General features: G+C 39.8%; 1 protein-coding gene across 1 annotated transcript; it reads left to right on the top strand.

Moving 5' to 3' along the window:
• The first annotated feature begins 1,871 nt into the window (after positions 1 to 1,871).
• On the top strand, positions 1,872 to 12,911 carry gnmt (glycine N-methyltransferase). Its single transcript, XM_084915236.1, has 6 exons — positions 1,872 to 2,216; positions 4,426 to 4,553; positions 5,392 to 5,505; positions 5,911 to 6,053; positions 8,881 to 9,002; positions 10,919 to 12,911. Exons 1-6 carry the CDS (start codon positions 2,008 to 2,010, stop codon positions 11,088 to 11,090), a joined length of 888 nt encoding a protein of 295 aa, XP_084771362.1. The 5' UTR covers positions 1,872 to 2,007; the 3' UTR covers positions 11,091 to 12,911.
• Positions 12,912 to 13,988: the final 1,077 nt, after the last annotated feature.

Here is a 13,988-nt window from a genome sequence, read left to right as displayed (position 1 = left end):
GCGAGCGGCAGTTTACTGGATAAAAATCCTTTGTTGATGTCAGAGCTCTAAGGGAAATTTCCAGGTCGCTTCAACAATCTGTCAGCCGGTCTCCGGACTCTCAGTTTCTGATGCAACATTTGTTTGCACATTTGCCTGAATACTGTTGACCATGTCCATCTCTTTATGAGCACAGTGTACCTCACTTCTGATGATTCCTTCCAGTAGGATAACACCACATACCAAAAACTTCAAATCATCTCACTAGTTTCTTGAACATGACTTGTGTTCGCTGTACTCAAACGGCACCAACATTCACCAGATCTCAGTGAAACAGAGCACCTTTGGGATGTGGTGGAATAAAAGATTCACGTGATGTGCAGCCGACAAATTGGCAGTGACTGTGTCAATCTTAAATTTGATTTGATTGATAGGAGGCGATTTCCAGCAAAGTTTGGCTCTGGAAGTGGTGTCAATCATGGTCCTACTGAAAACAACAAGTTGAAATGTAACTATTTTCTTCAGCCTTTTATCTGTTCCGCCATCTGACTAATCACTCACTTCCTGTTTCATTTTGTAACAACAGCATTGACGCAATACTTCAGAAGGGATACGATGATTAATTTAATGCGTATATTCAACAAACTGTATTAGAATCTCTCTCTCCCTCTCTCTCTGGTCATCTGTTAAGGTCTGGGGTGCAATTTCTGGACATGATTTAGGTCCATTTATTCTTTTAGAAGCAAAGATGATACAAAATGCTACAAGGTTGCTCGTAGGGATTTAATTTATGATCAACCATGACAATGCCCACATGCAAATGTCATGACGTGTCACTGAGGATAAAAATGATGTGGATCATGTCCTTTGTCCTTTGCAGTGAGTCACATTTTGTACTCCACGACCATCAAAACAACCACAGGAAGGAATGTCTTTTTGGCAGACAAGTGCAAAGGTGCACTAATGTGTGACTTCCTCTAGGCAGTGCTGTGTGTTCTTGCCAACCCCTGCTTAGGCTGAATTACATAACTGTGCCTGTGTTCGAAGTCAGATCTGGATTTTTGAAAGTATTAAGTGTGTATGTGTGCGTGAACAACCCATAAAGTAGTAGTGCAGTTCTGAAAAAACTGGAAGTTGCAAACCTAACCTAGCTCGCACTGGTTGTAGCTGACATGACCTCACCTCTACCAGCAAATATGGGTCCTAGAGAACCAAATCCGCCAATCACAACAGGAGGAGTTCACTTTGTTTGGGAGGGCACGAAAAGTGCCTAATAATCTGTCTGGGAGAGTCCTGAGATGATTTTATTCCATGTTTTTTTTTTTTAAATCACATTGTTCACCTACATTACACCCTGTGCACTTAACTACTGCAGCATTGTGCATTTCATTGTTAAAAAAAATGAAATTATTATGAGTTTTACTTTGCAAAAAACTCCTACTATTCATGCTTCGCAAGCAATGCGTCCAAACAGCATGATCAAACGATGGATGATGAAATGTTAAAGGGGGCGAGTCCTCTGTGCCGTACTTGGTGGAATTTATTCCCCGAGTAAAACCTTACAGGTAATGGGCTTCGTGAGCTCTACTTTATTTTAACGTTATACTTAAATACTTCTCCTCCAACGTCAAACATAACTTAATTTTAACTTGAATATGCACTTGTATTTAATTTAACTTTGATGGAATACAGTGTGACACTTATCCTGGAAGGTAAGTTCAAGGGGGAAAATTAGCCACCTTCAAAGCTTCACTCGAGTGATGTATTCCAATGCTAAACAGAAAAGGGGCGGGCTCCCTTCACGTTATCCAATCAGAAAGTAGGCGGCAGTCCTCGACGGCGTGTCATTGGCTTAAAGTTTCTCCCTTAGGTTATTCATATAAATAATAACATTTCGGCTAGCATGTGGCAAGCATACCTGTCAGAGAGGTAGTACGTTTCTTCACTCAGTTAAACTTGTCCAAACTTGTTTGTCCGCTCGACACTCAGGTAGAGTTAGCGGTCCGGGCAGGGAGAAGCAGCGGCAGTATGTCGGTCGACAGCGTGTTTAGGACCCGGTCCCTCGGTGTGGCAGCCGTAGGTCTTCCTGATCAATACGCCGATGGCAAAGCAGCGAAAGTGTGGCAGCTGTACATCGGAGACACGAAGAGCAGGACGCAGGAGTACAGGAGCTGGGTGGTGTCCCTGCTGAAGCAGCACGGGGTGCGGAGTGTGCTGGATGTAGCCTGCGGAACAGGGTAATGTCAGGTCAACTTAGCAGTTTCATAGTGACACGTCTGACAGGGGCTTCAGCTCTGCTTCATCAAAATCCACTTAAAAATCGTTCAACTTAGTATGGATCTATAAATATGATCAAATAAAAAAAAATGTAAGCAAAAACTTTATTAAGTTCTGAAATTTCCATAACAAAATCTTAAATACGGCTTTATTCAAGTATCTCGAGCACGCTTTTGTTAATGGTTAAACTTTGATTTAAATTGCATATGCCAAACAAAAACCTGAACTCAATGATACAGCAGGTGAACAGCTGCTGATGACGCCATAAAACGTGCTGATTCAGACTGCATTATTGCTTTTCAGATTTGTGAAAAGGTGTGACTCTTGTGTGATTTACAGTGATTGTGCAGCTTCAGAACAGAGTTGTGTAGGCGTAGCTGATAGTGATGATGGTGTTTGCTTCTTTTCTGTTCTTGATAGATCTGTAGGTAAAAATAATGTGATTTCAGCTCACATAGGCCTTTTTGTAGTGTACCCATCTTTATAGCCGTTCAAGTGAGTTTGACTTTTGTGGAATTTCAACTCACTGACCCTTTTTAACTCGGGACAAAATCCGGATTAAGCCACAGAATAATGAATGAAAGTGCAGAGTTGCACCTGATCCTGAGCCACGTCCTGCCTCCTGCACTGGTCTGATGTGGACACAGCAGGTTTACACATGCTGGTTAAATGTGATTCAATTAGAGAGGCGTAATATGTCTGAGACACAAGCTTGTAGAAGCAAGTGTTGTCCATTTAAATTTCCTGTTTCTAAAGCAAACTAAACACAAGCGAACCCTAAACTTGCATTTAGTAGGTCAGTGGGTGATGAACTAGTGCTGGGTAGTTGAAAGGAGTTTTTTCTGGTTTCCTGCAGTCTTTTTTATCTCCCTTGATACGTTGACTTTGCTCTCACACAGCAGCAAGGCCATTGCCTAAGCACAGACAAGCAGACCATATATGTCACCTCAGCTGTTGTTTTTCTCATGGAGAATTTTCACTGGAGATGCACTGTAACCATTTTATTATTTGATGTTTATTATAAATGTATCTTCTTTTTTCTTTGTTCATCACTTAGCACTCATTTCAGCTGCTAGTCAACATTACAGAGCTTATAATGTTCATGTAAGAACTGCAGTCATTTCCATAATAACTCAGCTCCATATCTCAGGCCGCATGGTTGTTTTCCTGCGGTTTGGAGCACCCCAGCACATTGATTCTGACCCGATACCCTAGTAGTGGTGCCCCTCCATAGTGCAGCAGCCTCGAAATAAACATATTCCTCGTGGATCACGGTTACAAATAGCTATTTTTGGCAGAGTGTGTTTGTGATGCTTTCTAATTCTGAGAAGAAGCTTCAGGCTGTGAATCACTTTCAGCTGAACCTGTGAGAGTTTTTTTTAATGTAGGATTCCATAGGTTCTAGCAGGGAATCTTATGTATAACTGCAGAATGGATAGGCATACAGACAAATTAAAGGGAAACCATGAATCCCTGACTCATACCTCAAGGATTATACTGGATCTGTTAAGCTGAGGCCTTCACAGTCACCAGACTGAACACAGTTGAACCAAATGAAGGACCATCAGGGTCCTTTGAGACTTGTTGCCAAAATGAAATCTAAAAGATAGGAATTTGCTTTTAGCCTAAGACTGTTTAATCCAAATCTGAAAACTGGCTGTTCTTTTTACGTAAGCTTTATTTGTTTTGCTGTTATATATTATCTTGCAGTTACCCAGTAGATGTTAATGATTTCTGCATTATTGTCCATTGAGTCCCTCCCCCCTGTTGCACTGAAACACGTCAGTATTGTTTATTATTAACTCATAAATTGCCGAGAAAACATTTTTGAAAGTCAGTCAGTAGCATCTATTCAGGCTGTGGTTTGGCCCACAATCACGTTTTCCTGTCAGGTTTTCAAAATAGGAGTAGCTTCTGGCTACTATACAAATCATCTCTCCTTACCTGTGACAAGGTTAATATTCCTGTCTGTAGTGAGACGATAAGCTTATCAACCTACTACTAAACCACATGTAGTGCAGTCACAGCAAACACACACTCAGACTTGATCAAACTGGTTTTTTAGGGGAAGATGACAGCAGGGATTACTTCAAAATCAAAACACACCTACTGCATGATCCTCACAGGTCGGTTGTTGTTTTTAATGTATTCATGGATTTTGTTTTCTAGGATTGACTCCATTATGTTGGTGGAGGAGGGGTTTAATTTAGTGAGTGTGGATGCCAGCGACAAAATGCTCAAGTATGCACTGAAGGCGAGATGGGACAGGAGAAAAGAACCAGCTTTTGACCAATGGGGTATGAAAATTAAAATATATTTATTGAATCAGTGAGTTCCACAGATTTAGATTCTATTTGTGCCATTAATCAAATCATATTTGCCAAGCATTTTGTGACAGTCTCTTTGTGAGCCTCTCATCCTCACAGTCCACCATCTTGGACTACAGCTGGAGACGGCAGTCCTTGTTCTTCTCTGTGACCTCAGCAGAGCAGCACAAGCTTCAGGTTCTGATCCCCAAGTGGAACATAAGAGCAGAACAAGGACTACAGAGTCAAGCTGTAGTACAAGTTGAACTGGAGCAGCTCCAGTCATGGGATGAGATCCTCTCCAGGGAAGCAGCTAAAGGATATTGAAGCCAATGAGCCAACTGGTAGTTAAAGCATAAGACAAGGGCCGGGGCGAGTTGCCAGGGAATTGTTAACTAGTAAATTGATCTCTCATATGAATCAATGGAAAATAACCCAAAATGAGTTGCCAAAAATATTTCAGTCAAAGAATTGAAAAAGTGACACAAATGAAGCATTCGTCAGAGAATGTGCATCCTAACATAAAGTTAACTTAATCAACAGAGCAACATCAGTACAAGTGATGGCAGGGTAAGCTTAAAGTTGAAAAGCTAAGCAATCAGTATGACATTTAGTCACGGACCTTCTTATAGTAATAAAACCGAGACTGTGTGGTGTTTGTTTTGCATTGGCCGTCATGCCTGGGTTGCTCCCAATAAAGCCCTGTGTGTGGGCAGCACTCAGAGTTGTTTCATTTGTCTTAAACTGTTGCAAAGTGCACACGTTTGTGGTGGATATCTACATTTCCTCTGGTGACCTCATGTTCTGCTCTTTTCCTTCTTGTCTTCAGTGATTGAAGAGGCCAACTGGCTGACTTTATCAGAAGACATTCAGAAACCAGGAGATGGTTTTGATGCAGTCATCTGCCTCGGCAACTCATTTGCCCACTTACCAGACTTTAAAGGTACACAAATAATAAAAGTGTTGTTAATTTTATAGGTGAGCTTAAGGGCTTTTCCTCTGGGCCTGTCAAAACACCTCATTATGCCTGGACTTGGCAAACGTAGGCATTCGAGTTTAAATTTATACCAGGTCATACTGACCTGGTATAAGGTCGGTATGACCTGTCTGGGTGCATGTCTGAACACACCCAGCGATGATGTTGCAGTGCCCTGGAGTGCTCTTTCACCTCACTGTAGCAGGGTGTGGAGGCATGGCAAGCCCATACTTACTCCTGCATCCATAACTCAAATCAAACATCTCCTTGAATCGATGCACACGCCTTTGCCTTCCACAGTTTGTTACCATGTGTTTAGCTGCCAATTTGATCCCTTATTCATGCACTCAGTCGTGTTGTTGTTGCTGTTAGGGGACCAGAGTGACCAAAAGTTGGCCCTTCACAACATCGCCAGTATGGTCAGACCAGGTGGGGTCCTCATCATTGACCACCGCAATTACGACTACATCCTGGAGACCGGGCGTGCTCCACAAGGCAAGAACATCTACTACAAGGTACCAATCATATACCAATATTGGATTTACTGCAGTGATTATTCTTTTTACAACATAATTGCATAACAGTGTAAATACAGAAGCATTAGCCTTATTTAGATAATGCTGAATTGTCAGAGATGCATACTGAGCAGTTCTAATTATGGATTCCTGTCTTAAATGCTTGTAACAGTATTTGTTTCAGTGCCTGATGTACGACTGGGTTTAGGACTTCTCCAGTTTGGGACATCCTGTTATAGAAACACTGATATTCACATTTTAAATTTAATTTTTGAATCAGTGCTGGTTCAAAAAAAAAAAAAAAAGCGGCATTTGTTTTCATTTTGTATAAACAGCATTCATGTGTAGCTTAGTTTTTAAGCTGAGCTTTTAAGAACTCATGGTGGAAACTACAGCCTTCAGGCTCACGACACCTGCTTTGTTTGGAAAGGTGAAATGCGTCAGGTAACAGTCGGTGTACATTTTAGTCTGTTTTTCTTAACTCTTTCCAAAGTACTGCAGGCTTATGGCAATTGAACAGTTTAAAATATTTCAATTTAATTTCAAAATATTATTTTAAATTGAATATTATTTTAATTTGCTTGTATATGCTCCTTTAGTTCGTGGAGAGAAAATCAGAATCAGCAAAAATCTGTTTCGACGGGTAAAATTTAGAAAGAAAAAAAAAAAAAAGGACTCAGCCAAGAAAATTGGACCCGGTGCCCCTCTGTTTTTAATCCTTTGGTAAATCACTTCCGGGATTTCGCTCTAGAGACTGCTATAGAGAAGCTTAGGATTGTTATTTTTTGGTACGAACCCAAAGCACACAGCAACATATGAATGATTAACCTTGTGTTGTGGCTGCGCTGATCACAGACGTTCTCTCTGCTGCTGTTTTTGTTTTAGTCATTTATTCTCTTTTCAAGGATGACGGTATGTTTGATTGTAAAACCTCTGAGAACAGATACACCGTTTAGTTTATTCAAGTTCAAAGAACTGGATCTATTTCTTACTCAGTGGTGTCTAGAGCCTGACCACTTTATCAGTTGGCCAATATTAGCCTTTTGGTGATCTATCAGCCGTTAAATCCATCCTGTCATCCATTTGCTGGAGCCTATACAGCCCGTAAAGAAATAATTGGAGAGACACCCTCCAGCCATCTTACGAGTGTTGATATTGCATAGTTTGTCCACCAGAGGACACTCTGCAACTTCCCTTTTGGCAACAGCAGCTTGGGCAGCACAGCTATCAGCTGATCTAAGAAGACTTGGGCAGAAGATAAACGAGTAAATAAATGACTACATATAATAAATATTAGAGAATCTGTTCATGCATCTGAATATCAGATTGTTAAATCTCCAAATATTGATTTAGCTCTTCCTACAGTGGCTGAGCTCTTGTGGTGTCTAACTGCTTGTTTATTCTTGGAAATTATGGAGCATTTGGACCTGGAAATGGCTGATTACATCCTTCAACAGTGTAAAAGATGGACGTAGCTCCTGGAGGTCATTTTTGCCATTGGTGTCCTTTTGCTTTGAAATGTGACGAGTGAGGAGCAGATCTGACTGTGAAAGCGCACAATCATTGACTAATAACTCGTTAATCACAAGGAATCATCTCTCATAATCCTCTTTTGTTTGTACATTTTTAAAATATGCAAAATTCCCTTAATTTTTAATACAACTCAGTGATTAAAATTGAATTGATAGAATCGATCAGAAAGTAATTTACAGAGGTCAGACCTGAAATTTGTTTTCAGACTTTTTACAGGACCGGGAGTCATTTTGCAGCCACAGTTAGCGCTCCCCATTGGTCCTACAAATGAGTGCAGGTTTAAGGCACTTCTGTGTTGGCTTCACTTTTCAGGGCCTGAAGCTACATCTGTCTTTTATACTTTGCTGAATGTGAATTAATCATACAACGTGCAGTTATCTATTGGCTTTTTCTCAAATACCATCCTTATTTTAATTGTCATACAGATCATAAGTTTTGGACTTATCTCTCTGCCCAAAAAGAGAATCTGAAGTTTGAAGCCATTCTTCAGCCCTCAGTATAGATGGCACAAAGAAGCCCATTTTTAATCTTAATTCTCTGCACAATCTGGTCTTTTATTGCTTTGCGAGTAGTAGTGGGACAGACAGTATTGTTTAAGAATGGTTTATTTACGCCATCCCTAGCAGCAGCTGGCTTTAAGACTTAAATCCCCACACGGAGCCTGACGGATATTGTGAGATTTTCACTAAAACTGGTGCAGGAGAAACAGAAGGAAATGTGTTTGGGTTTTCATATCATTTTGGCAAATGGGGCAAAAAACGGATGAAGTCAGGAATAATGAGTAAAAAGCCCTTTGGGAAGATGGGAAACAACATGACACGTAGCTCTAGTGTGCACATTAAGTGGACATTTCTGTATAGATTGCATGTATGATTTTTTTTTTTCTGTCTCCTCCCCTTTTTTTTAACCTTGTGTTCACATAATTCAGACAACCAGCCAGGCTTGCATTTGGAATGAGCTCAGATATGAGATGTGGAGAATACACAACAGCAGGTCGTGACTGTAGGGAGCCATATTTGATTCAAGATGTTTGCATTAAAAACAACGTCCATATTCTTTAATCCAGCCAAAGCAGGAAATATCCAGCTGGAAGGCCTCAATATAAATACTACGTCAACAATTGCAAGTTGGCAAAAATCAGTTTCTGATGCCTTCGTAATCCCTGAGTTTGATCTTGTGCTCCAACACTGAACCAACCAAATTATTTTTCCTTTCATCAGTCTCTTCTGTTCAGGCTGTGTTTGGACATCATAGAAGAAAATGAGGATAAATAGTGTGTGTGTGTGTGTTGCAGAGTGACCTAACTCAGGACATCACCACCTCAGTGTTGTGGGTCAACAGTAAGCCACATATGATCACTCTCGACTACACCATCCAAGTGCCACAGGCCACCCTCCAGAACCTGCCTGAAGTTAGGTGAGTCAGGCTCTGATGCTGCTGCAGAGCTGATAGGAGACTGAGCTCACACCTCATACATTATATCTTGATCCTTTTATTTCATTTCATTTCATTTATTCATTTATAAAGCACATTTAATAACAACAGGGCGTTGACCAAAGTGCTGTACAACACAACAATTAAACAGTGACATTAACAACAACAACTGATAAAAATTAAAACAGATTAGGATAAAAGAATTGGTAACTCTCCTACTGTTTCAAAAGCCAGAGTAAAAAAATATGTTTTAAGATGCGATTTAAAAAGAGTAACAGTTGGGGCCTTTCTAATTTGGAGAGGTAGATCGTTCCACATTTTCGGTGCCACAACTGCAAATGCCCGATCTCCTCTATGAACCATCCTAGACTTATGTAAAGTAAGGAGTAGGTGGGAGACCTATTCTAACTGGTAGATCTGGACAATCCATTATACATTTGTCATTATAGCATCTACAAATTTCATGTCTTGTATGCATTAAATGCAGCTTTTACTGTATCTCAAATCTTTAGGTTTACATTGCCTTGAATATTTTTGTTTTCCAGCCATAAACGGTAACATTAATTTATTAAGATGCTAAAAAACAAAACAAAACAAAAAAAAAAGTTGTCCTACATTCACTTTAGATGGTGTTATTATTGTTGTATGAGGGCTTATGTCAGAGGCAAGAAATAAGAAAATCAGTACATGACTTTTTGAAAGCAGTTTATTTACAGTCTTGAGACATCCATCACCAACTCATCAGGCAAACTAATCAAACGAACAGATACTAAAACTAAGGATATTTCCTCTATTTTTAAATTAAGTCATTTAGGCTTTAATTTTAATCAAAGATGTTATTTATGTTTTGGTCAACTAAAATGTTTTTTTTTTTTTCCCACATTTAGTCTTAGTTTAGGGTAACCTTGGTTACTGGTCATGCCGCCATATTAGACAGCACACCATGCCACTGTTGTCACCCCCTTTGTATATACAGTATATATATCACCATAGCAACAGAAGAGCACAATTTTTCTCACAGACCAATTGTTACGTCCCCTCCGAAGGGGTCTAGGCATGCGAGTGAGGGGACCAGTAACAAATGAGTCCGGAAACAGAATGAAAAGGAAAACAGAGTTGTTCTATAATAATATAGTTTTATTACAAATGACGTTAACTTAAAGAGCCGGCAACGCTGTTTTACCAATAATGTCAAAGAAACAAAGGGAACACTCGCAGCAACAAAAGAAAAGAGAACTACTAAACACAAAAAAGGGAGGCACTTCCTACTTCTCACACTTCCTACTTTACTCCTCACCACGGGGAAACACTCTCAGGGCCCACAAGCCCGTCTACTCTCTAGTCAAAAGGAGGTTGTCTGTCCAAAACCTAGCAGAAAAATGCGTAGAGCCACAGAGGGGAAAAACCACCCTTGCTCACAGCTCATCCCCAGCTTAAATAGCCTCAGAGGTGATTGCTGACTGGATTCAGGTGGCAAACAAGGCTAATCAAGAGCAGCTGTGTCCTGGGGAGAGAGGAGAGTGAGAGAGACAGAGGGGGTAGGAGTGGCAAGAGAGGAGGAGGTGGAGAGAGCGGGCAAACACCCCACCCACACACTCCCACAGCCTCACAGGATGTAACACCAATGAATAATCCTAACCCTCATTGGGCTTTATAAACATCATTCATGATGTGTAAATTCTTTTACAGCCGAGGTCGCTGGGCTCCATCCTCAGACACAATAACAGCTGTTAAACTGCGCTGCATTCCTGAAATCAAGGACAAATGGTCTGCAGTAGTGTTATTGTTAAAACTAAACTTTGATACTTTTAAGTATCACAGTTGAAACTGAGCTGAAATCTCATAAATACCACCAAACTTCAGTAACTCTGGTGTTTTGCTCTGTTTGTGTCCTCCAGTAAATTCCGTTTGTCCTACTACCCTCACCGCCTGGACAGCTTCAGAGGTCTGCTGAACGAGGCCTTCAACAGCAAACTGGAGCACGCCGTTTACGGAGATTTCAAGACTTACGTGCCGGGCCAGTCTCAGGCTCCATGTTACTTCATCCACGTCTGTAAGAAAAAGGCCTAAGAGGAATACCGGGAGCCACCTTGATACTGATGTGCACACAGTGCTTGCAGGAAGGAGGGAAAAACATCCCTGCTTAAGTCCCAGTATTTTAGCTTTCTTTCAAAAATATCACAACACACTTTGTCACATGGATACTGAAATCAGTGTTGACTATGAAAAAAAAAATAATGTTGCTTTAAAGCAGTTTTTGTTTTTTTCCCCTGTAGCTTTAAATTAAGAGTACATAAAAAAAAAAAAAAAACTTATCATCTTTTAGGCATTTGAGCTGCCAAGACTCATTGGTTCTGCTAGTCGACACTGTTCATTCGTTTGACTTAAAACACAGTTTGTTGTTGTTTGAAAAGCTACATTTACATGTGTCGGACCATTGTTTTGCCCATGTCTGGTAGTTTTCCTCCAGTGTGCATTCATGCGTTCATCTTTTTGGGCTGCTCTCTACATCCCGCCTCTTTGAACACATTTCAAAATGGTGCTGTACATTTGTGGTAATCTTTCTGCTTTTTGTTGCCAAAAACGTACAAAGATGTATTCTTAGATGAGTGTATTTTGTAAGTTTACCACTTTGGTCTTAAAAAACACAGATAAACACATCTGTGGCTTTGATTACGGTGGCCTGAGGTTTTTAAAGGTATTTTCAACCTGGAAACAAAATGCAGCCATTTTTGGCCTGTTGCCTTTGTTCAGGTTGAAGCGAGCCTTTGACAGGCACAGATTGAAGATCTGAATTCAGGTAAACCTAAGAGAACGACTAGTAATAACTGTGAATCACCTCGACTTATACAGGAAAACCTCACCTGCCTGTTAGATCAGATTTCCTCTTCTTTAAAGGGTCGTTACAGTAAAGCCTCTCCTACCTGAACAGACTTTGCTGTAGAAATTTAAGTTTTGTCATAGGCTTTTAGACAGAAAGCCTTTAAATTGTGTGGAAACTGCCACTAATGAACATGAAGCAGGCCAGTACTGAGCATCAGCGAACATGAAACGACAATAAAAACTGGAGCCCCGACTAATTGAACCACGTCATCAAACAGAAAGATGACATTAACGTAATAAGATTATTACTGAATGGCTAACCTGCTTATCAACCAAAGATATTTAAGAATATTAAACTGTGTTCTCTCATGTAGACTAAGAAAACTCTGCACAGTAGATAATGATGGAAAACATGATGGAAGATTAATTTACACTGCTGTATTATTCAGGTGTAAATATTTTTTTTCTGTATTTTTGCAAACTCAGTAGGGCCATTTTCACTTGAATGCGAAAGGAGTTCGACCACAGTGAAGTGAAATATTCTCACATCTCTGCCTGAGTGCTTTATGATATTGTGCTAGTGCTTCCTGTAGGACAAAATGTACGGTATGCAAAGTTCATGATTAGTTTAAAAGCAACATTAGATGTTAAGGTGTTAAACATTTTATAAAATTCATTTCCTGCATGATTATTGAAATCTTTTGCCATAAAATAAAAATATATGAAATGAGCACTGCTGTTTGTGTACACAATATTTTTAGGACAATGCTAAAAGTTTGATGTTTGCTAGGGTAACATGTAACACAAGTACGAAGTGAAGGCTGACGGGGATGTCATTAGCTTTGCAAATAATTAGCATGAACTGGTTCTTTGAACAGAATCTACCTTTGAGTGTGTGAGTTTGATGAAAATGTAGTTCATAGCTGCTAATTAATGGTCAGTAAGTGATGGCTAATATGAACGGTTACTGAAGTCCAGTAGGCTGAAACATTAGCATGACTGTTTTCAGAAAAAACAAATTTGTCAACTCTTAAGTTTTGTGTGAGCGCAGCTTTTTGTCTTCCCTTTAAAAAAAAAAAAAAAAAAAAAAAAATATCCTTGGGTATTCAAGACTGAAGATAAATTAAATGTAGGTGTAATCAGATAATTCCTGGAACATGAATATATCAATTCCTTCAATAGCTAGTAAGACATTTCACTAAAAACAAAATAAATAAATAACCAGCTCAAGTGAAACTTTCATCATCAGAGTCATCTGACAGGTCTTTTTGAGACCATAAATGTCTCCTTTCATGTGAAAAAAAATACAAGTATACACAATGATTCTGTGTGTTGTAGACACTTTCAGTAATAAGTTAAAATAATTGCCTTATGTATGAATTTCTCAGTCGGCCATTTAGTTGTGGAGGAATTTAAGCCCACTCTCGTTTACAGCTGCTTCAGCTCACTGAGGTTTGCAGGCATTTATTTACACACAGCTCTCTTAAGTTTAAACACAGCACTTGGGACAGGTTAAAGTCTGGACTTTGATGACTGGGCCATTGCAATACTTTGATTCTTTTTTTCTTCTTCTGTTGTACATTTGGCCAATTTAGCCAAACATTAGCTGTTTGGAGATGTCCCCACATTTGACACCGGGACTCTTTGGTATACAGAGGACTCAGTGACAGCCTAGTGCCCAAATCACCAACCCTTTTATTTATTTTATTTTATTTTTATTGCCAAACAGCAATAGCAATAGCACGCCTTGTCAAGAGAGTCGCTGTGACAAAGTGATACAGAGCATATGAATGTGTTGTGATTTATACACATTGTAGTCAGAAGTTCTCTAATCCACACAGGGTCAACGCTTCAATAGATAATCAATTCAAACATTTCCTTTGACTATGCTGAAGTGAGAGGAATACTGTCAAACAAGATGCTTTATTCCATCAAACATAAATACCAGAGAAGAGCAAAATACAGGCTTGGCACAAGAGGGCAGCATCTCATTATATGATTCCCACAGACCCACGTCTTTCCCTCATCCAGCTTTCACAGTGGCTATGTTCCTCATCTGGATCTCATTATCACTTCATCCTCTTCCTTATCAGACTTTTTGTCTGCTAGCTCTTATTATCTGTTATTTATTGCCAGTCATTCTCA

Source organism: Perissodus microlepis, chromosome 19 (genome assembly GCF_051167445.1).
Source record: "Perissodus microlepis isolate ML-2025 ecotype Zambia chromosome 19, ASM5116744v1, whole genome shotgun sequence".
NCBI lineage: Eukaryota > Metazoa > Chordata > Actinopteri > Cichliformes > Cichlidae > Perissodus > Perissodus microlepis.
Note: the sequence above shows the minus strand (reverse complement) of the source record. Positions and strands in the feature narration are given on the sequence as shown.

What these genes read in the sequence shown, in the direction of transcription:
- gnmt (XM_084915236.1), top strand. Translation starts at nt 2,008, where the DNA reads ATGTCGGTCGACAGCGTGTTTAGGACCCGGTCCCTCGGTGTGGCAGCC. An exon ending in ACCAGCTTTTGACCAATGGG is followed by an intron (nt 4,554 to 5,391) that starts GTATGAAAATTA and finishes TCTTGTCTTCAG; the next exon opens with TGATTGAAGAGGCCAACTGG. An exon ending in GCAAGAACATCTACTACAAG is followed by an intron (nt 6,054 to 8,880) that starts GTACCAATCATA and finishes TGTGTGTTGCAG; the next exon opens with AGTGACCTAACTCAGGACAT.